This window comes from Dermacentor andersoni, chromosome 1 (assembly GCF_023375885.2).
Source record: "Dermacentor andersoni chromosome 1, qqDerAnde1_hic_scaffold, whole genome shotgun sequence".
Classification (NCBI taxonomy): Eukaryota; Metazoa; Arthropoda; class Arachnida; order Ixodida; family Ixodidae; genus Dermacentor; species Dermacentor andersoni.
Genome location: NC_092814.1, coordinates 137,154,307 through 137,178,754, shown reverse-complemented (window position 1 = coordinate 137,178,754; position 24,448 = coordinate 137,154,307). Strand labels below are relative to the sequence as shown.

At 44.9% G+C, this 24,448-nt stretch overlaps 2 protein-coding genes across 3 annotated transcripts; both read left to right on the top strand.

The window, feature by feature from the left end:
* Positions 1-508: 508 nt before the first annotated feature.
* Positions 509-2,986, top strand: LOC126545632 (uncharacterized). Its single transcript, XM_050193555.3, has 3 exons — positions 509-1,430; positions 2,031-2,212; positions 2,854-2,986. Exons 1-3 carry the CDS (start codon positions 1,215-1,217, stop codon positions 2,855-2,857), a joined length of 402 nt encoding a protein of 133 aa, XP_050049512.2. The 5' UTR covers positions 509-1,214; the 3' UTR covers positions 2,858-2,986.
* A 4,408-nt stretch (positions 2,987-7,394) lies between these two features.
* LOC126543357 (uncharacterized) lies at positions 7,395-24,199 on the top strand. 2 transcript variants are annotated; one of them, XM_055062078.1, is made up of 3 exons: positions 7,395-7,481; positions 18,206-18,495; positions 24,046-24,199. In XM_055062078.1, exons 1-3 carry the CDS (start codon positions 7,470-7,472, stop codon positions 24,047-24,049), a joined length of 306 nt encoding a protein of 101 aa, XP_054918053.1. In that variant the 5' UTR covers positions 7,395-7,469; the 3' UTR covers positions 24,050-24,199. The 2 variants fall into 2 exon arrangements, with proteins under 2 accessions (XP_054918053.1, XP_054918054.1); XM_055062079.1 differs by having other exon boundaries at positions 18,206-18,500.
* Positions 24,200-24,448: the final 249 nt, after the last annotated feature.

Sequence of the window (24,448 nt, the reverse complement as noted above, 5' to 3'; positions counted from 1 at the left end):
AGGTCTCAGGGATCTTTCACAGCTCACATCTGTCCCGAAGCTTCCAGACGACGGTGCTCTCAAGCAGCTCGCTCATAGGATCATGAACTCCTTGGTAAGCTCACGTTTATCGAGACACGCAGTTGCATGGTGCACGGATGCATAGGATGCGTGTCAGGAGAAAATGTGATTAGATTACAGCCATACTAAAATACGTCATGAATCATCGCCTGTGTTAAAAGTGTCATTTAAATTATCCAGTATTTTTTTGTTCATTGCAAATGGCACTGTAATTACTAAATAATGTGAAACGCGGAGTGCTACTACCTCAATGGCACACCGCTTTTCACGTGTTATCCCTGCCATTAGCTTTCCCTTAAAATTAGCACTAGGTTGCAGATTGTATTCGTTGCTACTGGGGTGTTTACAGCTGCGTTGAAAGAACAAAGTATGTGGCAACTTGGCAACTAGGTTAATGAACACTTTTTTGAGGCACAAATAATGACAAAAAAATCGTTGTTTACTGTAGTGCGTGTTTCACAGGTTTATAGGAAAAACGTCTGATGGAGTCTTAGTTTTAAAGACCTACTACGTGCTTGTGTGGGCACTTATATCAATTAGAATATAGCTGGAGAATGGAATAGTCGATAGGGAACCAGAAGCACACAAAGCAGGAGAAGGGTGGTAGTGCTCTGACGACTAGACGTGTGAGCATAATTTTAAGGATAGATATAATTACGTGGGCTAGATACAGTTAGAAGAAATAATCAAATCTTCGGCGCTGGCGCTGCATGCGCACGTGCTATTAATATACTCCAAATTATTCCTTGCATATTTTGCCTCCTAATTTTTCAAAACACTGAATCTAGCCTTCTTTTCATTTTGATATGAGCAATGAGGAATGACTAAAATTAGACAGTTGTTTTATAATGCTGCTGTCTGAGCATCCTCCATAGCGGTATTAATACAGAGTTTGATGATGTATCAAGGAGTGTAAACGACCCACAAGACTATCGGATTACCTACCGTCCCCACTGTCGTGTTTTTCTCTGCGGCCATTTTGTATACTCTCAGCCTACCAAATTGGCAGCCATACACCAATGCTCAATTAGTCCAATTTAGTCATTCACAAGCTATAACTTGTGGCACTTAATCTACCTAAATTCTTTCGCCATCTCCAAAATCATCGAGCTTGCTTTTTGGTCCCGCTGTTCATCGAATGCCATCGGTCGCAGATGATCGCAGCAGTTGTAATGTGTGGCCTGGTGGCCACAGTTCAGTGCGGTGGCTTCGGTGGAGGCCACAGCGTGATCGTTGTCAAGGGCATCCAGACAGGACACGGTGGCGGCGCAGGGTTCGGCCACGGAAGCGCAGCCTCGGCAACTACCGCGGGCTCCTCACAGCCGCAGGTGGTTCAGGGACCAACTTATGTCGTCAAGACACTGCACCAGGTAAGCGGACAACACGGTTCGGCACTTAAAAATCGTCGAGTGACTGTGCGGTTTGGGCATGATGATATCCCACTTTTTGCCAGTCCGCCTTCCAGAATCAGAAAATGCGTAACGAATGCAGCAGCAGTGTGCGCCGTGCGACGAGCGGTAAACAAGGATAGTCGAGCAGAGCCAGATAAATCAGCTGTGTGTATTCGTTTATATGACATAACCTGCATAGTTAATAAAGATATATTGCCATAAGATTGGGAAACACAGGCACGTAAACGGAACAAGGGCAGACTTTCGTTTGAGCGCGTTTAGGACTTCGCGCCATGATGTGTTACAAGGCCTACAATTCACGCATATAGTGAGAGTGAGTTGATTGCGGCGAATGAATCCGGCAGTTGACGGCATTCTCGTTAACAGCTGCACAAAGAAAAGGCTATTTCGCTTACCTCCACATATGCTGCTCACCACACGACGCACCTTATCGCCGGTTTAGTCTGCTAACAGAGCATGACGTGGCTACGGCACCAAGTCGTACAGCCAGCAACCGTGGCTCCAGCCTGATAGAATCACTCGTTTACGGTGGTTGTGTGACTCGGAAATCTTTTTCAGGTTAAGAAGGTTTCTCATGGCGGAGCCATTGTCGGAGGTGGGTCAATCGGTGGTCATTCTGGAGGATATGGTGGTGGCTTCGGATATGGCGGTGGATACTCTCACGGGTACGGCAGCGGGTTCTCTGGCAGTTACGGCAACTTCGGAAAGGGCTACGGCAGTCTTGGACACGGTGGATGGTGGTTCGTATAGCTATACTCGATGCATGCCTTGCGGAGCTTTCTGCAAATGTGCTCTTTGTGCTCATCTAGTATGAACGCGAATGCCGACGAACACATTTTGTCGGTGGTGCAGCCCGTAGAACTTTGTTATTGTATATTTTTTCAACTTCTTTTTATTTCAAATATACTCGTATATTGCTCTGTGTCTTGCCTTATTTGCTTGCAATCAAATCATTAATTGGCGACGCGTGGTGAGTTTCATGAATTGTTATTTACGGTAGAAGTAGTAATAAATCGGATGCCAACACAATTCAAATTAATAAAGCTTGTATTAAATGGACCCTACTGTGTTTTAACAACTTCTGGTCGGCGACCATTTTGAGTAGCAATACAACTTGAATTCTCCCTACGAATAAGCTACGAGATCTTGCAATTTTATGCAGTTAGCATCTTAGGCAGGTTTCATCTCACTAAAATAGTGTTGAAAGTAGTGTTGCGTGAAATTATTTTAAGTTTGCCTACACATTTCATTTATTTTCTTTTATGTTTAGGAGATGAGCAGGTTTCTTTTGTTTAGCTTATTTTTTGCTTGGCATGGAAAGGTGGAAGGGAGAGGCAGAGAAATCCTGTACGACGACTATAATGTATTGTCTCCATTGCAGGTGATTACCAATCAATCATGCTATGCAGAAGCTAATGTGACATCATCGGCCACACATCAGCATCGGAGCGACAGCGATCAGCTGCAATTATGTAGTCTGAGAACGATGTAAATAAACGTTGACACACCATGCACATCAAGTTTCACTAATCATTACGGAGGAGGTTGCCCACTCCAAAGAGATATAGGCGCTTTGCAGTGCTATGGGATGGCGCTGTGTGGACAGCTTACTTGATTAGCTTTTCCCACCTGCAGCCCTACGCCACAAGCATCGGCTCCTTAGTATGCGCGTTTGTCAGGTCAAGGTGGGTCCTAAGTATGAGGAAGCGATAAGGGGTGCTTCATTAAGGGTGCTTTATTCTGCGAATAAGCAATGGGACGTGTATGTCAATCTAAATTTTTCGCAGCGTACATGAAACAATCTTTTTAGGACGAGTGCATTGTGTTCCAGTATACTTACGACTGGAGCGGCTTCCGTAATAATATCGCGGCTCAATTAGGGCACACCGTTACTTTTACAGTCAAGGTTAAACTGACTTAACGTAAATTTGGAAAGTCAAAGTCGATAATTTCATATGACTTGGACAGTCCGACATATCACACAGTAGAACTGTTTGACTTTTTATCCTCTGAGAGTGAGTGAAAGCCTCAAGCACAAAGAAATCGCCAGAAGCAAAGCATTTGTTAGAGAGAGATAGAGACAGAGAGAGAAGAAAGGTAAATGAGGGAATTATTTTGAACTATTCGCTCTACACTATAAATGTTGCCTAAGAAATGACGCTCGTTCACTTAAATGAGGCTGATCCCGTTCACTGATAACAAGCGCGGCTTCACTAACATGAGCCAAGGATGTTAACGGGCATGAACTCAACGCAAAGAAAGAATACCCTCAATTGTGGTGAACTCGCACATCTGCCTTATTACGAAACATAACGTTCCTATAAAACAGAATATGATATCAATATAAATGCATACATATTTTCCCAGTGCAGTGCATATAGTTCCAATCAAATATTTGAATAGGTTTTACGAAATTAGGATAATTTACCTATTGTGTACCAGCATAAGTGCCGCGTAAAAGTCCCATCAAGCCCCCGAATTAAGCGTTGGACAGGCAAACTGTTCTAATCTGAAGAGAGAGAGGCCAAATAAGGGAGACAGATAGGGAAGTAAACGAGAACAAAAAAATCTGCTTTGCCGTACAGTAGGAGATAAGAAAACAATAATAATAAAAAAACAGAATTCGAGTCTGTATCCAATATAACGCATTTAACAAAAGGGTGCATTCAGGCTTGAGTGTTTTTATTATGTAGCATTAAGCAGTAACGCGACTAAAGACATGACAATTGACCCCGAATGGTGGCGGTAGCTTTGGCATTGCGCTGCTAAGCCCGAGGGCGCGAGGTCAAATCAAGGTCCACCAGGCCGCAGCAGCAAGATTTTGATGGGGGAAAATAAGAAAAGAAATAAAAAGTCGTGCACCATGCCTTGAGTACACGCTAAAGAACCCCATGTGGTCTAAATTAACCCGGAGTACAGGCTTGCGGCCCTTTATACGCAATGCTTCACGAATTCAAGTGTACCAGAGAATTGGAAGAATGCCAACATTACACCAATCCATAAGAAGGGAGAGGTTAAAGAACTTAAAAATTATAGGCCCATCAGCTTGATTTCAATAATGTATAAAATAGTCAGCAAGATAATTTTCAATATAGAGTAAGGGCAATGCTTCAGTCAACCAAGACAACAGGCTGGCTTCAGGAAGACATATTCTACAACGGATAACATCCATGTCATCAATCAGGTAATAGAGAAATCTGCAGAGTACAATCAACCTCTCTATATGGCTTTCATAGATTACGAAAAAGGCATTTGATTTTGTAGAGGTAGCAGCAGTCGTAAAAGCATTACGTAATCAAGAAGTACAGGAGGCATACGTGAATATATTGGGAAACGTCTACAAGGATTCCACAACTACCTTGATTCTCCTCAAAAAAAGTAGAACGTTACCTATCAAGAAAGGGGTCACACACGCAGAGACAATCTCTCCAATATTCTTCACTTAATGATTAGCGGTATTCAAGCTTTTAAACTGGGAAGGCTTAGGAGCGAGTATGAACGGTGAATATCTCTGCAAGTTTCGGTTTGCAGATGACATTTGACAAATAAGCTCGAGAACAACTTAAGGACCACACAAAGAGCGATGGAACGAAAAATGTTAGGCGGAAGGTTAAGAGACAGGAAGAGAGCGAGGTGGATCAGAGAGCAAACGGGTAAAGCCGATATTCTAATTGGCATCAAGAGAAAAAAAATGGATCTGGGCAGGCCATGTAATGCGTCGGATGGATAATTGGTGGACCATTAGAGTTACAGAATGGGTGCCAAGAGAAGGGAAGCGCAGTCGAGGACGGCAGGAAACTAGGTGGGGTGTTTAAATTCGTAAATTTGGAGGCGCAAGTTAGAAACAGTTGGCGCAGGACAGGGGTAATTGGAGATCGCTAGTAGAGCCCTTCGTCTTGCGCTGGACATAAAAATAGGCTGTTGTTGTTGCTGCTGCTGCTCATGATGATGATGACGATGATGATGGTAACACCACTACAACGCGCCTCATAATCATATCGCGCCTTTGGCAAGTGAATATCACGAATTTTCAGTCAGACAATTAGGGCATGGGAGGGGTGAGAACACACGAGTGATGCACGTGCAACAAATGAAATTTGTTGCGCGTGCATCGGGCAACAAATTTACGGGCTAAAATCAGGATTTGATTATGAGTCATGCCGTAGTGATGGGCTCCAGATTAATTTTGACCACGATAGATTCTATAACGTGAACCCAACGCTTCGTACACGGGTGTTTTTGCTTTTCACCCCCATGTAAATGAGGCCACCGCGGCCGTGATTCAATCCCGCGCTCTCGAACTTTGTAAACGCCATAGCCACTACGACACCACGGCGGGTTTGTATGCAATAAACGCACTTTGTTTGGAAAAATTACATGTCGTTGTGGCTTTCATTACCGATTCAATTTTAGTAAGGTGTCCGCTACTAAAATATGGCTGTAACGTGCTACCCTGCCTAAATTGTTACAAGGTGCATTTGTGCTATGTATTAATATGAAGCAACATTACTCTAAGTTAACATAGACTTCTGAGGACAATACGTATACGTCAAAAAAAGAGGAAAGTGGCATTCAGAAGAGGGAAGACGGATTCCAGAGACGCGCGGTCATTTCTTTCGTCTACCGTTTCAACAAGCCGGTCAGCGACTCCTACAACCATTTGCTAGTGAAAACAACGTAGCGGCATTGATCCAGAAACATACTGTCAGCAAGTGAGCATCCACCAAGGCTACTCGCTGTTTCAGACGGCTAGAGTGCTAAGAATATACAATAAAAGTGAATTCATGTTCATTCTGTTTACTCATTTATCCTATTCTATACTCAATCTTTTTTATGCAGGGGTATTCAGACAGTTACGGCACTGCACTTCTCTCTTCCTCTCATCCAAAAATCACTACACACACACACGGCAGAAAGTTACGTCAGAATATCAGCTTTCCGTTTTATAAAGGCACAAGGAAACCCCCTCAAATAGGTAATGCAAACATAAGTGATGGGCCTAAATTTTTTCAGCTGAACAAAACGCATCATTCATTCTTATCGATGTATATATATACTATAAAATCAGGTAACGGGCTTCACCACAGAAATCTTCAGACAGATATTGCGGACGGATAATGTCGAAAAAATCCCTACGCGAGCTGAAAATAATAAATCTTGGAGCAGTCAACGCTTCGAACTGAAGTGTTTCTGCAGGCTTTACTGTAAATTGCTCACCATGAAATGACCAAGCTAGTTCGCCTGACCGACAAGTCTGGGCCTGGATGAGTTGTTGCAGATAGAACAGAAGATTAACGCCTCAGATAAACAGTAAAGGGAGCATGAAGCTGGAAGTCTGCATACAAGATCGGGCCGGAAGTATCGAAACGTCTTATACGTGTTTTCGCTTCATTGGTGCTGCCGTTGCCGCCACTGTTGAACGCGCAGAACGAGGAAGTGCAAAGCGGAGCGTTCGGACACGTAACTAGAAAATGGTGCTGAAGGCGAGAAAACGTCCTTGGTTGTTTTCTTCCCCTAAGGTGCATGCTCGCTTCGATATTCGGACCATACCGAAATGATCCCCACAGCAAGTGGAGAGCCCAAGGCGCCAAACAGGGGCCACCAAACAGGCGTCTGCCTGCAAAAACAACATGCCTGTCACGACCATTTGGTCTCCCACTCCCACACGCACAAGCGTGCCGCGCAACAATGAACGCTCTCGGCTTCTGAACCAAATCTGCGCTTCTACTGGCGGTAACGTCGGGTGCACGAGCAATAAAATAAGGAAATGCGCAGTGCAGGCAAGCACAATAGAATGAACGGAAGAGAACGTGAGTGAAAGCTAAATGACCGGCCTCAAGGGGCTCGAGCGGAAGTAAGCGCACATACGTAAGCTCCCGCATTTTTGTTGCTCGCGGGTGCACTATATAACGGCGGCTGGGGAAACGAAGCGCGACAGTTGAAACTCAAGCAGCAGGCGTTGCGTGAATCATCAGTCCACCGTCCACTGTAGCAAGCATGAACGCCTGGGTGAGTTGAAGGGGTTGCAGTTGTCAGGGCTATTGCTATTGGCCGAAGGAAACGCGTAGGCTGTATTCGTAACTCAAGGTTTGGTGATGCCACAGACGGTATGGTACGCCTATAGCAACTATAAAATCGTAAAAGAAAGCAGAAAGTGTCAGACTATAGCACCAATTTATTTTCTGCACTAAATTACGGTGAAGAGATGTTATGAGTCATTTCTTCAAGGCTGTTTTTCTTTCCCTGTGTGGTTGTTTCGAGCAGCTCACCATTTTCTGACTAGTGTTTTAGAAGAGCACGCGCCCACTCCTGGGCTGCCTTTTTTCGGGGTTCTGCCTATTCGGCCTCTGTCCGTCGACACGAAGGCGCCGACCCCCGGAAGGGCTCTGCGTCTTCCTGCGCGATGGCGGGTGTCTTCTTCTTCCATGGCGACATACGCACTGCACTGAGTACAACCTGTTGCGAAACTTTTGTTTTTCTTACTCAGCTCTGGCCTCACAGTCACCGTGCGAAAGCTGTTATCTTGCTTCTGCGCATAGGTTCGTGCAGCCCTGGCAATATGTTCAGTCGAGGATGACATGTTAAGTTTTTAATAGCTTTTGTAGTTGATCCCATTTAAATTCAGACTAAAGCAGTAATTAGAGCTCTCGGCTTGAATACGCGTGAGAACTGCTTCGACTGCCTACAACCCTACGCCAATTCTTATGGTGCATGAAAATCATTCGACGTTCTTGCGAATGGGCGGACGCGTTCCACCATTCCCTGGGGCCGTATAACGTAAAACTATTCCAATATGTTTTTATTCCAATCTCCTGACGTCAAATTTGCGTAACCGCCGACGCAGGCATCGGGCGGTCACCTGCAGGGTTGTCTGAACAGACCAATCAAACGCTCTCCTTGTTCATAGGAGGTCACTTTTGTTTGTTCGAAAAACGAATACCATTGCCTGCACTGAGCGGCTTGTCTTATCTAATTGGCTCACGAGAGCCGAGGAGCATGATCAAGTGGAGAGGGATTCGATGAGGCCGAGCCACTGCACTGCATATCGATAACCGGATGCAGAGGGTGGTGCCGGCGTGTGCGATTGGTCCGCTTTCTCTTACTTAGCTTGTGGTGGCTCGTCGACAATCGCGTCGGCATGCAACGGAAGCTTAAGAATGACGCTAAAACGGATCCTCAGCAAAGAAGAGTTGGCAGACCGAGGTCGTAAACGTGCCGAATGTTCTCGAAAACGTTACACGGCCACGCAAAAAGTTTTATTACACGCAAATAAACCCATGCTCTCCGGCAGGGGTGAGTAGCCAGTGCCGGAGCGATCGGCGGCAGCCATCTTTTATTCCTTTAGGAACGGGGCAGCCTGCGGCTATTCAGAAGAAAATTCACTTTTGTTCGGCATATTAATGCATCTTAACGCGTACACGTCACTTTGACGAGGTAATTTTTTGCGGTCTTCTGGTGTCGCATGAGAGGCAGGTGAAGTAGGTGCAGCCCGAAAACTTCTGACCAATAGCCGAGGGCTAATGACCAAAAGGCGTCGAATCAGAAGTAACTATTATTGTTTTGTTCGGTGAAATTATGCATAATCAGTGTGCACACGTCACATCAGATCGGGAGCTATCGCGGTTTTCGCGACGTCGCCTGACAGACAGGTGAAGGGGGGGGGGGGTCCAAAAAATGTTTTGGCCAATCGCGGTGGGCTGATTGCAGAATTGGAATAGAAAAGTTTGGAATAGTTTTACGTTATAGCGCCCCTGGCTCATAACTGCTGTTCGCAGTAAAATGCAGCTATTAGTTCGAAAGCACTCAGTGATATATAGAAGGCGGTAAGAGACCAGGTGCCGAATTAACAATTTTCTTTCGTAAGTGTCCTTCGCAGTCGGCCGTTCGCTTTCGCAAAGTATAGGTCAAGCCAATCCTGATGCAGGACGTACTATTAAAGATGGCGGCCACACAATAGCAAACAGCACATACGAACAAAGAGCTTTGAAGTTTGACGTTTATTATAATTTTGACAATACAAGATTGTCATGGCGCCGCAGCAAAAGGCGAGACTATACACGCCTGACTAGGCCCCTGGCGCCACGAGCACAGCAGACAACCTTGCAAAAAAAAAATGTATACATATATACACATAATACACACGTATATACATACTTATATATACATGTATATATACGAATGACACAATTATACATACAATAAATAAATGCAGCACAATAAGTATAAATAATGCAAATGAAGAAATGAAGTACGTACAGAAAGATACAGAAAGGCCAAAAGCCAAATGGAAAGAAAAAGTCTTGCAACACATGAAATTGCATATCAGTCGAAAAACAGAAAATCAATTACAAAAAACAGGTGTCAATTGTAGGAAAAATACAGTTTTGATTTCTTTCTGAATATTGAAATGGTTGAGGAATCTTGCATGATATCAAATAAGGCACGCTCATCACTAAGTAAATTAGGAATCTGCCACTGTAAAAGCTGATTGCCGTAGTTGGTTCTAGTTTTTGCCTTAATAAAGTTCCTAGCTCTTAAGGTGTAATTAGTTGTGGTATTAGTATATATAGAAAAAAAGTTCTCAGGAATATTTCTGAATTCTAAAAATGCTTTTTCGGATAACTTTTGTTGATATAGACTAGTGACACTCAAAATACTGTCCTGGTGAAAGTACTCAGAGGCATGTTCGTACATCGATAGGCTATGAATAATACGAACACACTTTTTCGGCATTCGGAATAGAGTTTCCAAGTTAGCTTTAGAAGTGACGCCCCAGATAAGTAGACAATAGTGGAATCTAGAATGAATAGTAGAAAAGTATAACTGACGTTTAAGTTTTAAAAGTAACAGCGTGCGATGCTTATTGAGCATACCAATTAATTGTCCTATGCTACGTTTAATATAACTTACGTGATGGGTCCACGGTAGATTTTCATGGAAGAGTACAACCAATAACTTGTACTGGGAAACCCTTTCAAGTGGTTGCGATTGAAATATTAAAGAAGACGCGAACTTAACTGGCTTGTTAATAGCAGTAAAACAGTATACTTTGTTTTTTCAACATTTAGGCTCAACTGATTAGCCGATAACCACACTGAAAGGGAATTTAACCAGTTGTTAATAGGAGGAATTAGAATAGAGATGTTATCAGAGGAGAAAAAAAGTTTGTATCGTCGGCATATAATACAATATCGGGTGTTTCTGGTATTGCCACGATATCATTGATATAAAGCAGGAAAATCGTAAGAATATAATGAAGGAATCGTAGGAATGAATATAAGCCCTGGTTCCGCATTCACAAAAAATTATATTACGCTATAACTGTTCGTAAGAGCAAACGCTGGCCAAGCGTGCTACTGGAAATATTGTTAACGAAGGCGGCCATGTAAATGGGAAAACGAATTCGTAAACGCACATTCTTGTCTATTGTGCCCTAGGGATATTTTTAACAAAACTCTTCCTGCGTAAGCATTCTTTGACTTTGGCCAGCCGCCTTCCCTAATACTGCGTCCAACGTCAGGATTAATTGGCTACATTTTTTTTCTTACGAGCAATTCAAGCGTGAGAACTTTTTGTGAACGCGGGCCCAGGGACCAAAGAGCGCTTACTAGCGAAGAGCTTTGTGAATTTGGCACCATTTTCATTTGCTTTCGTCACGCAGAAAATTGTGGGAACGCCGCGCCTTGACAGATAAGTTCTATGAGAGATCAAGAGACGAGATTTAAAAAAAATTAATTATGGGGTTTTACGTGCCAAAACTACGATATGATTACGAGGCACGCGGTTGTGGGGGACTCCGGAAATTCAGACCACCTGGGGTTACTTAGCGGGCACCTAAATCTAAGTACACGGGTGTTTGCGCATTACGCCCCCATCGAGATGCGGCCGCCTTGACCGGGATTCGATCCTGCAACCTCGTGCTTAGCAGCCCAATACCATAGCCACTAATCAATCACGACAGGTGATAGATGAGATGAAACGTGTTGAATAGGAGCATGTGTTAAATGGGCAATTAACTCCTGGCTGCTACATTTGAACTGATACCACCCAGTTCTTGCGTTATCAAACCATGAAACTAAGAAATGCGAGACCCACATAGTGATATTTTTGGAATGGGAAGCGTATACTTGGTCAAATTCTTAGCTGACAGATCACTCCAGCAGCGTTCGCAAAGCAGTTGGAACAAATGAAAGGTGGTTTGCTGAAGCAAGACTGCGAGTCGGCCTAGTTGGAACTGTAGTGTTTTCACGGGGTGAAAACCGCAGCCGAAGGAAGAGGCGTGGGCAGAATCTAACGTGGTTTATTCCATGACGGCTCGTAGTGGAATGGGCGCGGTGGCCGCATGACTGTGCTAACATAGCAAGCTGTCGCGATAGTCGCGCCGCCACTATCGCTCAAATGGCGATGATAACACAACACTCTTCCCTCTTTATTTTAGAGGGTGCACTTGTATGCTTATAGAATAGTTAAAGAACGGCTTAGTATCTCTCGGGTGGACGGCGTTGTCTTGACGGGTAGCGCCTGTGCGGAGCCGATGTCTCTGATGGAGGAGCGGGAGCTGGAGGGATGGACTCCCCGGGTGTCGGCTCTTCTGGCGTTGGCTGGTCACCAGTCTGACCTTCAGGGAAGACCAGGAACCCCTCCGAGAAATCGGAGTCGAATGCCCTTGGTGTCACCATAGGGCCGGCGCCAGCCAGCAGCTGGTCGAGATGTCGACGCCAGATGAACTTGCCTCGGGGGGTGGTTACCATGACTTTGTACGAGACTGGTCCAGTCTTCTTCAGAACGGTTCCACGAAGCCACTTCGTTGGGCCTCTGTAATTGCGAACTAGAACACTGTCATTAACACAAAAACAGTCCATGTTGCTCCTGCGCTGCTGCATTTGGGTGAACTGACTGTGCATCACCTTCCCCTCCACTGTAGGCTTCATTGCATCCAGCCTTGTGCGCAATCGTCTACCCATCAATAGGTTAGCTGGAGCTTCTCCAGTCGTAGGGTGAGGCGTATTTCTGTACGCCAATAAGAAGTTGTGAAGTGTTTCTTCGATAGACTCACCGGGAGATGACTTGCGTAGAGCAGACTTCAACGTTTGCACGAAACGCTCCGCCAGACCGTTTGTGCTTGGGTGATAAGGAGCGCTCACGACGTGTCTGGCCCCGACGCTCCGCATAAACGCCTTGAACTCTTCGGATACCAGTTGTGGTCCATTGTCGGACACCACCGTCTCCGGCACTCCGAATCTGCAGAAAAGTTCACGCAAGCAGGCAACAGTACGCTCGGACGTTGTGCTTCGCATAACGAACACTTCCGGCCACTTCGAGTGGGCATCTACAACAACTAAAAACATAGTTCCTCGAAAAGGTCCTGCGAAGTCCAAGTGAATTCGCCTCCACGGCGCGGTCGGCCATGACCAGGGATGCAGAGGTGCCTTAACTGGATCATTTCGTTGTTCCTGGCAGGCTTGGCAACTTCGTACCTTTGTCTCTAAGTCTGCATCAATGGACGGCCACCACACATAGCTGCGAGCCAGCTCCTTGCTCCGCACAATGCCGGGATGACCGAGGTGCAGTTCGTCGAGCACGGCTTCCCTAAGAGGGGACGGAATAACAACCCTCAGGCCATACATGAGGCACCCTTGATGCACGCCGAGCTGCAAACGTCTGTCAAAGAATGGTTTGAAGCTCGCATCTCGCAAATGCAATGGCCAGCCTATGCTTGTAAGCTGGAGCACTTTACTGAGCACTGGATCACGTGCTGTAGCGAGCGCAATCTGTTTAGCGGACACCGGCATAGAGTCCAGACGCAAAGCATAAAACGATTCCTCGCCTTCAGACGTACCGTCTTCGGGACCCTGGAGCGGGAACCTTGAAAAAAAATCTGCTTCTGCGTTGTCACTGGACTTTTTGTACACGAGCGAGTACTTGTAAGCGGACAACGTGACAGCCCATCGCTGTAAGCGTGCCGCTGCAATTGGTGGAATGCCCGTTTTTTGCCCAAGAATTGTTTGCAATGGCTTGTGATCCGTAATCAATGTGAAGCATCTCCCATAGATGTAGAAATGAAACTTTTTGACGGCAAAGATAATGGCCAGCGCTTCTTTTTCTAGCTGACTGTACTTCTTTTCGGCCTCGGTTAATGTGCGCGACGCGTAAAACACAGGCCGAGAGCTTCCATCTTCAGTTACATGAGAAAGTACTGCGCCCACGCCGTATTGGGAAGCGTCACATGCCACTTGCAAAGGTTTATCCGGGTCGTAATGCGCCAGGATCGAGGATGACGCCAACGCATTCTTGATTTCCTCGAATGCCCTTCGACACGATTCATCCCAGAGCCATGGCTGGTCGCGACGCAGCAGTTTGTAAAGTGGATTCGCCAGAGTAGACAATCGAGGAACAAACTTCCCGTAGTAATTTACAACGCCCAGAAACGATTGTAGTTGCTGCTTGCCTGTGGGTGCGGACGCTTTCATCAGTGCTTCTATCTTGTCTGGCGTTGTGCTAACACCTGCTGCACTGATAACATGACCCAGATACCGTAATTCCGCTTGGAAAAATGAGCACTTTTCTTTCTTTACTCGAACGCCGCGCTCCGTTAACCGCTTCAGAACCGCTTCGAGATTTGCAAAATGCTCGTCTGACGTCTTGCCGGTGATGAGAACGTCATCCAAATAGCAGCTGACTCCTTTCAGGCCTTTCAACATTGTGTCCATAATTCTTTGAAAAATAGAAGGTGCCGACGAAACACCGAACGGCAGCCTGTTCACGGAAAAAAGTCCTTTATGCGTATTTAGTGTCAAATACTTTCTTGACGATTCTGACATGACTACCTGCTGATAGGCTCGATTTAGGTCAATTTTAGAAAATTGTTGGCCCCCTGCGAGCGCCGTGAACAGCTCGTCGATTCTCGGGAGTGGATAGCGATCAGTTTCAAGACAAGGGTTTAGGGTGGTCTTATAATCGCCGCATAGTCTTATGCCACCGTCCTTCTTTACTACTGGCACAACCGGCGTCGCGTAGTCACTTGACTCGACTGGAGAAATGACTCCCATGTCTTCCAACTTTTTAAGTTCCGCCTCGACTGCTGGTTGCAATGCAAAAGGCACACTTCTTGCCTTCATAAATTTTGGCACGCTACCTTCTTTCAGGGACAATGTCGCTCTTTCTTCTGCAATTGTCCCCAGTTCGTCCCGAAACAAACTCTGGTACTTGTCTAGAAGAGCGCGCAGTCTGGAACAGGCAGAAACGTCCCACCTGGGAATAGCGTTGAGCTTGAAAATACGACTCCAGTCGAGTCGGATGGCTTGCAACCATTGTCGACCTAGCAGAGGGGGTCCCTTTTGTCTCGTGACGTAAAAAGGCAGCTGGGCCCTCTGCTCTCCGTACTGCACGGCAACGTGAGCCACTCCTACAGGCTGGATGATGGCTCCGTCGAACGTCCGCAGCTTCAGCGTCGTTGGCACGACCTTGATGGAGGGAAACATTTGACGAAACTGATCCAAAGACATTACGGATACAGTAGCCCCCGTATCCAGCTCCATTTCCAAGGGTACGTCTTGTACTTGCACTGAAATTTTTATCGGCTCCATACCAGACGAAACAATTCCCTTCACGCTAACAGAAGCTTGAACGGGACTCAACCCCTTAATTACGTTTCGACGCGCTCCCTTCGTCGTTCTCTTCTTGTTAGCTTGGCACATTCTTTGAATGTGCCCTTTCTTATCTCATTTGAAACAGATGGCCGCAACGTACGGGCACAGTCTGCTTGCATGTTTCGCAGATCCGCAGCGGTAGCAATTTCTCTGCGTCATATCAGTTTTCCCAACCGCTCCGACTTTGTGAACGTCTGATACGCTTGATTCCGAAGCGTGCACTTCTGCAACGCTCTTTTTCGCCGCTTCCATGGCTAGCGCTCTTTCTACGGCCTTCTGGAAGGTTAGCTTGTTATCCTCCGTGAATAACACGCGCTGTATATCTTCTCGGCACAGACCGCAGACAAAACGGTCCCGCAACGACTGATCAAGGGCGGATTCAAATTCGCATGTCTGTGCCAATTTCCGCAACTGCGCAACTGGGCTAATATAGCAAGCTGTCGCGATAGTCGCGCCGCCACTATCGCTCAAATGGCGATGATAACACAACAGAACAAATTCATCTTAAAACTTATTGTGCGCAACAAGCAGGGACGAAGAATAGAAGAAACACAAGGACGAGGGCTCGTCCTTGTGTTTCTTCTATTCTTCGTCCCTGTTTGTTGCGCACAATAAGTTTTAAGGTGGTTTGTTGTTCGTCGCTGCCCCTGTTTTTTCTCTCGCTGTATGTTTTCGTTGGCCAGTTCGAGCAAGTAGGCCAATAACAAGCTTCTCTTACGGGCGAGTGAATTGAGAATATTCCTTTTGTTGATTACATGCACGTCACACTTCGTTCTCGATACTATTTGTCTTCAAGGCGAATAGTAAAAAGGATGAATTTTGGTGCTAGCTCATTCACGTGCTTAAATTGAGCACAATTTACATTATGTGTACAGAAGACGTTTCAGAAATACACCGCAGGTCAAAAACTTTTAACATATTATATACTCCATTGCTTATTGTGTACGTGGCTTGTGCTTATAAAGACCACACGCACAGACTCGCATGAAACATTTTGAACGTGCCTCGTACAGCATTTGTTTGTAACATTGACGCGTTTTCGCTGTTTTGGTTTTACTTACGTGAGAGCATGGGTGCTCAAATGTTGTTTAAACATTTCATGGTTGCTTTTATTTCTCTGTTTTGGTTTTACTTACGTGAGAGCATGGGTGCTCAAATGTTGTTTAAACATTTCATGGTTGCTTTTATTTGCTTGGCTGTTGACTTATCACTGCATTCAAGTGCTTGCCGCCACCATTCGTGGTTGTATCCTGTTGGAGCGAACATCTGATCGTACATTAATGTTATTTATACTGCTGCACTTGATCATATTTGTAATTGCTGTTTCTTTTTTACAATGTCCCAGTTAGCGTTTCCTACCACGGAACTGTGCTTAGATATAATTGTACGCTTTGCAACTATATCTTGCACTTGCAAGATGTCGCCTGTTCATTCATGCGGTTTATATTATCCCAAGGCAAACACTGGCGCGATGAGACACGCTGTATAATGGATGACTCGGGATTAATTTTGACCAGCTGGTGTTCTTCGACACGCACGTAATTCCAAGTACGAGAGCGCGTTTGCATTTCGTTGTCATCCAAACGGGGATGATGCAGCCGGGAACTGAACGCGCGACCACAGCTCAGCAGGAGAACGTCTTAGCCATAGCGGCGCCACGATGGGTTATGATCACTTAAAATGTGTACTTCTGAGTTTCATTTCAAGTGGTATTAATGTGATCTTGCGTAAGTATCAGACCTGCTTGATCCTATGCAACCGAATTATGTTGTAAATAAATAAATAAATAAATAAATAAATAAATAAATAAATAAAGAAAGAAAGAAAGAAAGAAAGAAAGAAAGAAAGAAAGAAAGAAATTTATTCGCGTGTTCGATGGGAAGGCACTGCGTAAGGTGAACTGATCCTGGGATATATTGTGTTGAAAGAGCATATACGCACGTAAGATGTTGGCGTGCGATTGTACTGACACTGCAGTAGCGTCAATGCACATTCGCTTCCTGATTGTCAGCGTGTTTTGACGCAGCAAAGTATCTCTAAGGGTGTTCGACCAAGAATAGTACTTCTGTGAGAGCCAGGGCCCGCTGTTTATGAGTAAAAATGATTGGTTTAGTTTTGCTTTCATTGATTTGTAAAGTATTTAGATCCCTCCATCTGTACACGTCTTGAAAGCATTCATTAGAAACCTGACAGTTCACAAAACGTGGTTCGAAACACACGAAGCACACGTATGTAACAGAAGTATAGATAGCCGCATGCCCTCAGCTTATGTTTTCAGATTTCTAAATAGTCGCACTAACGTTAGTGCCGCCGCACGGTATGAGCCTTCGCCAGGTCAAATCATTAGACAATGTCTCACCGACCCCGTCTCGAACCTTGCAGGATGCTATTTCACGCACCTAAAATATTAATTGATACAATGCGACGTGGTTGTTTTTGAAGGTTTCCCATGTCTTCCCTGAACTTCCACCAGTCTTTACCGTTGCTCTAGCACCGAGAGATTGTGAAGCCCTTGTGGATGATTAAGGGAACGAGTGTATGCTATAAAGAAGGAGGAGAATGGCTGCAAGTGGAGACGGTTGCTAAAGAAGGGAGTACGAAGACGCTGGGTCGTGGTTGTCGTGGGCGATAACGTCAACAGCGGTAAATTGCCGCCAGTGCCTCTCTTCGATAGAAGGCGCAATCAGGTCATGACAGCTGTGATTTATTTTGTTTTAAATAGGCTACATATAGTGGTTTGAACCATCGCATTGTTCTTCAAAAAGGGATCAGTGACATGCGCGCTGACTAAGTGACAGACTAAGAATTCTCTTTCGCCAAATGGCGCTTATGTGCACTGTTTTTCCTCTATTGTTTTATTTTAGCGTGTCTTTCTGTGACCGTTGATTCCCTTTATTCCCTTATCCCAGCCAAGGCAAACAAGCAAGTGAATACAATAGTTAACTTCCCTGTCTTTCCCTCTCTTCTTCCTCTGTTTTCCTTAGAGAAAAAAGAAAACTAGTGTTCTCATTAGCCGCGATACATTATCATTTTTGCTTCAATTTTAAATTGGTTTTCTGAATGTTTGTTACCTGCCATCAAAAGGTCATCGTATTAGCACTCTGCGCCCTCACATCGACGGCAGCAGCTGGGGGCTACGGCGGTGGCCATGGAGCGATCATCTTGGCTGGACACGGTGGTGGTTATGGAGGAGGCGGCCATGGCGGTTACAGCAAAGTGGTGCCTGGACCTTCATTCCTCGTGAGCACTGTGCACCACGTGCACAAGATCAGCCACGGCGGGGCCATTATCGGCGGATACGACTTGGTACCCCACGGCGGAGGACATGGAGGAGGCTATGGAGCTGGCTACGGCGGATACGGTGGACACGGATGGTAAGGTGGGCACTAATTTGCGGAAATTCTCTAAGTGTTATATAAGATCGCACGCTAGGGCAGTTATTGACAAGCGTGTGCCAATCATCATAAGCGTACCTGTTAGCTCTTTGAAAGAGTTACTCAGAATTATGAATTTTGCTATTTTGGCTCCAGATTTGCACGTTTCCAGTGCTCAAGCGTACACCAAGAGAACCTTCATTCATGAACGTAACGAATACACATCGTTTCTCGGCTTGTTGAGGGGAGCACCAAGTAAAACAGGAGACCACACACGGAGTCCCTTCACCCCGTGACAAGTGCGGCGGGAGAGAGTCTCAGTAGTGCGCTGTACGACGAGGCACTGTCCACGGGATGGGGGGGGGGGGGGGGCGAAGGGGGGGCTATGGCATGGGGTGATCTCGACTAAATACGGTGGTGGGCTAGCACAGTGTCTGCTGCAGGAAACATTTGGAGACCACTCAGCAGATCCTAACGCAATGCGAAGGTGTTCACCCAGTGAGACCCGTAGGTAACGCACAGCTTTCAGAAACGCTTGGACTTAAAGGGATGAAAACCTCAACCGCTCAGCAGTCGAGATAAGCGAAAGACGTTTGGAGTATTGTTGGAAAAAAAAGCAAGGAATAGATTGATAGGACCGGATCTCGTGCAGGCATAGGTAGCTTTAAAATGTAGATATAGAAGTTCTAAGGAAGAGAAAAACAAACAATTAAGGAGATGTATACAAAAAGATCGGCAGAGACACTTATTATAAGAATGCTTACGTGCATTATAGCATTATAGCCCCATTGTTGAAAATTTTCCGTGCATTCCTTGTCTGCATGCAAGATCCCCCAAGTAAGACTGAATCGTTAATTTTACTCCCTGAAGTCCGTTTGTCCGAAGCCTCGCTTCACGGTCGCGCGCGCACAAGAGAGAGAGAGAGAGAGAGCAAATGATAAATGAAAGGTAGGGAGGTTAACCAGGACTGAGCCCGGTTGGCTACCCTACACTGGGGAAAGGGAAAAGGGGACGGAAAGATTAAAAGGAGAAGAGAAAGTCCACTGGGGATATCGTTCAGTCGCTCAGTCCGGATCCCAGACGCTGACTCAATCCTGTAGCCGATCCTGGTGGTACGCCTGAAGTAACAAGAACCGTAGGAGAGCCATAATAATTGGCGTGAACGTACTGTAAGCGGTTAGTCAGAAAGTATTGAATCCAGTCTAACATATTACGACCTATATTGAGCTGGTTGATATTTAGTAGCAGTAGTTCGGGCGATATAGTATCGAAGGTATCGATATTGATACAGTATCGATTATTGTATGTTTGTGTTCTCTTTATTGTGCACAGTGCCATTTTTGTAGGGGGTACAGACCCCGTCAAGCCGATTTCATTTGGCTTTTTGTCTGTACACCTGTCATCTGTACATGTATAGATGCAAATAAACTTGAATTGAATTGAATTGAATTGAAAAGGCTTTAGCGTAATCTAAAAAGATGCAATCGGTAATCAAATTTTTGACAAAACCTCTAAGAAGACCGTCAGTAAAAGAGAGTAACTGCGTTTCACAAGAGAAGTGCTTCCTGAAACCGTATTGACAAGGAGAAAAAAACATAACTGATTCAAGGAAAGACACCAAGTTTGCATGACTGATGTGTTCGAGAAGTTTACAGGGTACGCTAGTTAAAGATATTGGCCTGTAGTTTAGAAGAGAATGGGTGTTACCTGATTTTTGAAGTGGAACCACCTTACCCAGGTTCCAAGCATCTGGAAAAGTGGAAGTCTGTAAAGACTGCAAATAGAGTTCAGGAAGTATAATTGAAGAATAACTTTTGTGTTCTTTAAGAACTTTGAATGTATGTTGTCATTACCTGCAGTGCAGAGCTAGACAACTTCAAATTTTCTATCAGACGGCACACCCCAGCTGAATCTACAGAGATGAAATCCATTGGAACAAAACTAGAGTCGGCGACAATTGGCATACACAAACAAGGCCATTAAGCCAGAAAAGCAAGAAACAAAAACATCGTTTAGCACATTGCAGCAGTCACAATTAGGAACAGCATCGCCACTGCGGTCGAGCAAGTGAATCGTGTTGGATTTGCTGCCACGAATTACATTCCAAAACTGCTAGGGGTTATCTTTAAGCATTGCGAGCAAGGTACAATTGTGGAACATGTCTTTTGCCTGCGCAATGGCATTTTTGCTCTCGTGATCAGCGCAGTTGCACGCATGCCATCGTTCGGGCGTCATCGCCAATTTCGCTCGGCGCAATATCCTTTTCCTCTCGTTTAACAAGCGCTTCAGATGGGCTGTTAAACCAAGGAGCTTTGGAAGAAGAAACAATGCATTTTTTTAGGAATGTAGCGATCGACCAAGTAGGAACTGTTTCTTTAAAAAGAGATCAATTTTCTTGAACGGTGCGACTGTAAAAGCTCGGCATAAAGTCAGTGATGAATTCTGGAAGTTCATTATTGATGGCAGAAAAATTCGCGTTTTTTGTAATTTTCAATAAATTTGGTCTGTTTCTTGTTAGGCTTACAGGCCTGAATACTGCAGTTAATAAAGCAATGATCACTTAGGCCAGGCAAAAAAAAAAACTAGGGATGAAACGACTTCTGGAGTTGTCGTGAGCAGCAAACATATTACCTTAGCAGAATAATGTGAGGACCGGGTAGGCTGAAGGACAAGTTGCCTAAGGTTGAAATCCATACAAATATTTAAAAATGACAAACATTCCAACGAGCTTGCCGCGAGGCTTGGCAGGCCAGTAGTCCGATTACTAGCAGGTAAATTAATGTCCGCGAAAAGAAATAAAGGGCAATTCGGAAATTGCACGGTTAGCTTATTTAGGACATCATGTAATTCGCGAGAAAATGTTGTCGAAGACATTGGCGATCTGTAACATACGCTGAAGAGAAACCTTCTATGCCCTATAAATATACATGCACTGATACATTCAAAATTACTGTCAGCCATAATAACAGCGGAAACAACGTTATCCCGGACAGCTATTAATACACCACCACCTGAACGACCCGTACGGTCAGAACGATAAAATGTGTACTCGGATTCAGAATGGAGTATTTCATGGTCAGCGATTGCCGAGGAAAGCCATGTTTCAGTTAGTAGTACAACATCCGCGGAACATGTGTCGATTATTGATGATAAACCATCGAATTTGTCACACAGACTACGAACATTGGAATATAAAAGGGATAGCTGACTGGATGGGTGCGTTCGTGCTAGCTACCTTGATAGTGCGCCTGAGCTGCCGGCATTTGAGGCAGGGACGCGGAGAGCCTTATCAATGTCACCAGCGTAGAGCGCCTCGTCAGTGTCAAGTTCACACACATGGTCAGTAACATGGCAATACAGATATGAAATTTTGTTAACATATAATTTGTTTACGCGTAGCGAGAATGGCTGTCCAGAGCTTTTGCCAAATTCAAGCAGCATTTCCGGGAGTTTCGAGTCTTCAAAGTCTTCACTAACGGAAACTTCTTTTTCTGAGAAAAAATGTTATCTTTTAGCTTCGAAGATGTAAACTTAACAATAATAGATCGGCAGTTATTTGAACATAGGACTTGAGCCTGTGGGCGCTTTGTATTGCTTCATCTGCTAGGTTAACGTCAAACTTTTGAGATATAATGTCTCTGATTATGTTGTTCACTCTCTGCCCATTTTTTCGGAAGCACTGTCGGCAAGCCCATAGAAGATAAATTATCTCAACGCGACCTGTCTTCAAACTTAACTTCAAACACAGTTTGTGGCGCATTCAGGGTGCCATTCTAAAAAAAAAAAAACAGTGGACCGTTATTTCTTGACAGAATAAGAAGTAGCAAGTGGTCTACTTAAAGCAAATGTAGCTTGGTCTGTTCACTACCCTTGGGTATTAAATGGACGTGTTTGAGAATTTGAGCTTCATACGTCATGGGACATAGGGCATCTGGTGTGTCTCGTTGAAGTTTGATTTCACCCGCCGTGGTTGCTTAGTGGCTTTGGGGTTGCGCTACTAAGCACGAGGTCGCGGGATCAAATTCCGGCCACTGCGGCCGCATTTCAATGGGGGCGCAAAATGCGATTAGACTTAGGTACACGGTAAAGAACCCTAGGTGTAAAAATTAATCCTGAGTCGCCCACTACAGCGTACCTCATAATCAGATCTTCGTTGTGGCACATGAAACCCTATAATTTAATTTTGCTTTAATTTTTGAGTTCGATTTCTTCCGACGAGTCTAGATTTAGGTTGAGAAGCTGCCCATAAACGAAGTGCTAGGTAAACAGTTCCAAAGAAGCAAGAGAAATGACAGGGTTGCTTGGCTTATTAGGTCGTCATGAAGAGAAATGAAAAAAAATGCAACATTACAGCGAAGCATCCCGTTCTTTCAAAAATGAGCAAGGTAAACTGAGAAGTTCAATGTCTAAACTAGCAATCTTAGGGGAAGTAGTTACAACTAGCATAACCTGAGGTTGGCCATTCAAATAGTAGTCTAATAGCACCGTAATAGCGTGACATTGTAGTAAGGTAAGCTGTATCGTGAGACCGATTACACCACGATAACCATTTGGGGACCGAAAGATACAACTGTTCACAGTGAAAATCACAGATTTGACTGTTGCTCAGCATTGTAGTCAAGCACATATAAAGCGTGAGCTGTTGTTTTTTCGTTACAAGTGCCATATGGTATCTTGTATACCTTGTCGGCATGAAAACATTCTGCTGCTGCGGGAAAAGTTTAAGAAAGTGTCACTCTAGAAACTAGTAACTTCGAGGTTTCTGAGGAAATCCGCTCTTTGGAAACTGTAAGATGCGCGAGCTGGCCGTTTTGAAAGTATTTTGATGCATTGAGGGAGATTAATTTTCTGTTCACAAAAAGGCAACGTGCTTCGCGTGATCGAAAGCAATGGTATTGATCGCTCTAAAACACATTTGCACCCATTGGGGCACATATTGTCCCCCATTAGGGATCGTCATCTAACTTTCGTACACTTCCTTTCCTTAACATTGCGCGCCCAGCACTTTCAGGTCACAAACGGCATGCGCGTATGAGCGCAACACAGTGGTCCTGACACGAAAATGTCTTGCGCGTAACGCCCAAGAGAGAAGAGTGCCGAGAAGACGTTTTTGAGGTTCCTTACAAACATGGTGGAAGGAGTCTTCAGAGGCGCACCTACCGACGTATTTCTGCATCGGTTACTGTTGTGTATTAATGCTTTATTGACAACTTCGTCCTGTCTAGATGGCAGTTGTAGCCTTGTGTATGGTGTCCCTCCCACACGTACTCAGTGCTTACTCTCTCCCTTTCTTCCTCTTTCTATTCCCCTTTCCCCCACCCCCAGTGTAGGGTAACAAACTGGATGCTATTCTGGTTGACCTGCCTGCCTTTCCTACCCTTGTTTTCTCTCTCTCTCTCGTTCTGTCTAGGGTAGAAGCCTCTTCTTTCTAGCCTTCCTCAGTTCTCTTTATCTCATTCTCGACCATAGCTACTGGCGAGTTAAGTCACTTCACATTAAATATTCTTTTTTACTCAGAACATAGACTAATATTTTTTTAATTTTTTCCAGGTGATAGAACTCGCTGAAATTGTCTACGCTGCGAATACACCATCGCCAGGCAACTGAAGACGATGCACAAGCATCGACGCTGTTCAGAAACATTTTTATCGTTGAAACAGGACTGTACATAGGCAGGAATAAAGCTCTTGAGTTTTCTTGGTTATTATGTGTTTCATGACAAAGTACCATCAGCTGAAAGCAGTCTAGTTCCTCCGGGTACCCGGGGCAATGAAAATGATATAGCAACAACAAAAAAAAGTTGGACACTTGTTTCCTTTATGTGCTTTGGTCAGTTCATCTATCCAGCCAAGCATGGTCGACGTATACTGGCTTCCTATTCCGCCGTTGTTCGACATCAGCCGTTTAAGCATAGTGTGTGTTCCAATTCTGGCCAGCATAGGAGACAGTCTAC

What these genes read in the sequence shown, in the direction of transcription:
- LOC126545632 (XM_050193555.3), top strand. Translation starts at nt 1,215, where the DNA reads ATGATCGCAGCAGTTGTAATGTGTGGCCTGGTGGCCACAGTTCAGTGC. An exon ending in TCGTCAAGACACTGCACCAG is followed by an intron (nt 1,431 to 2,030) that starts GTAAGCGGACAA and finishes AATCTTTTTCAG; the next exon opens with GTTAAGAAGGTTTCTCATGG.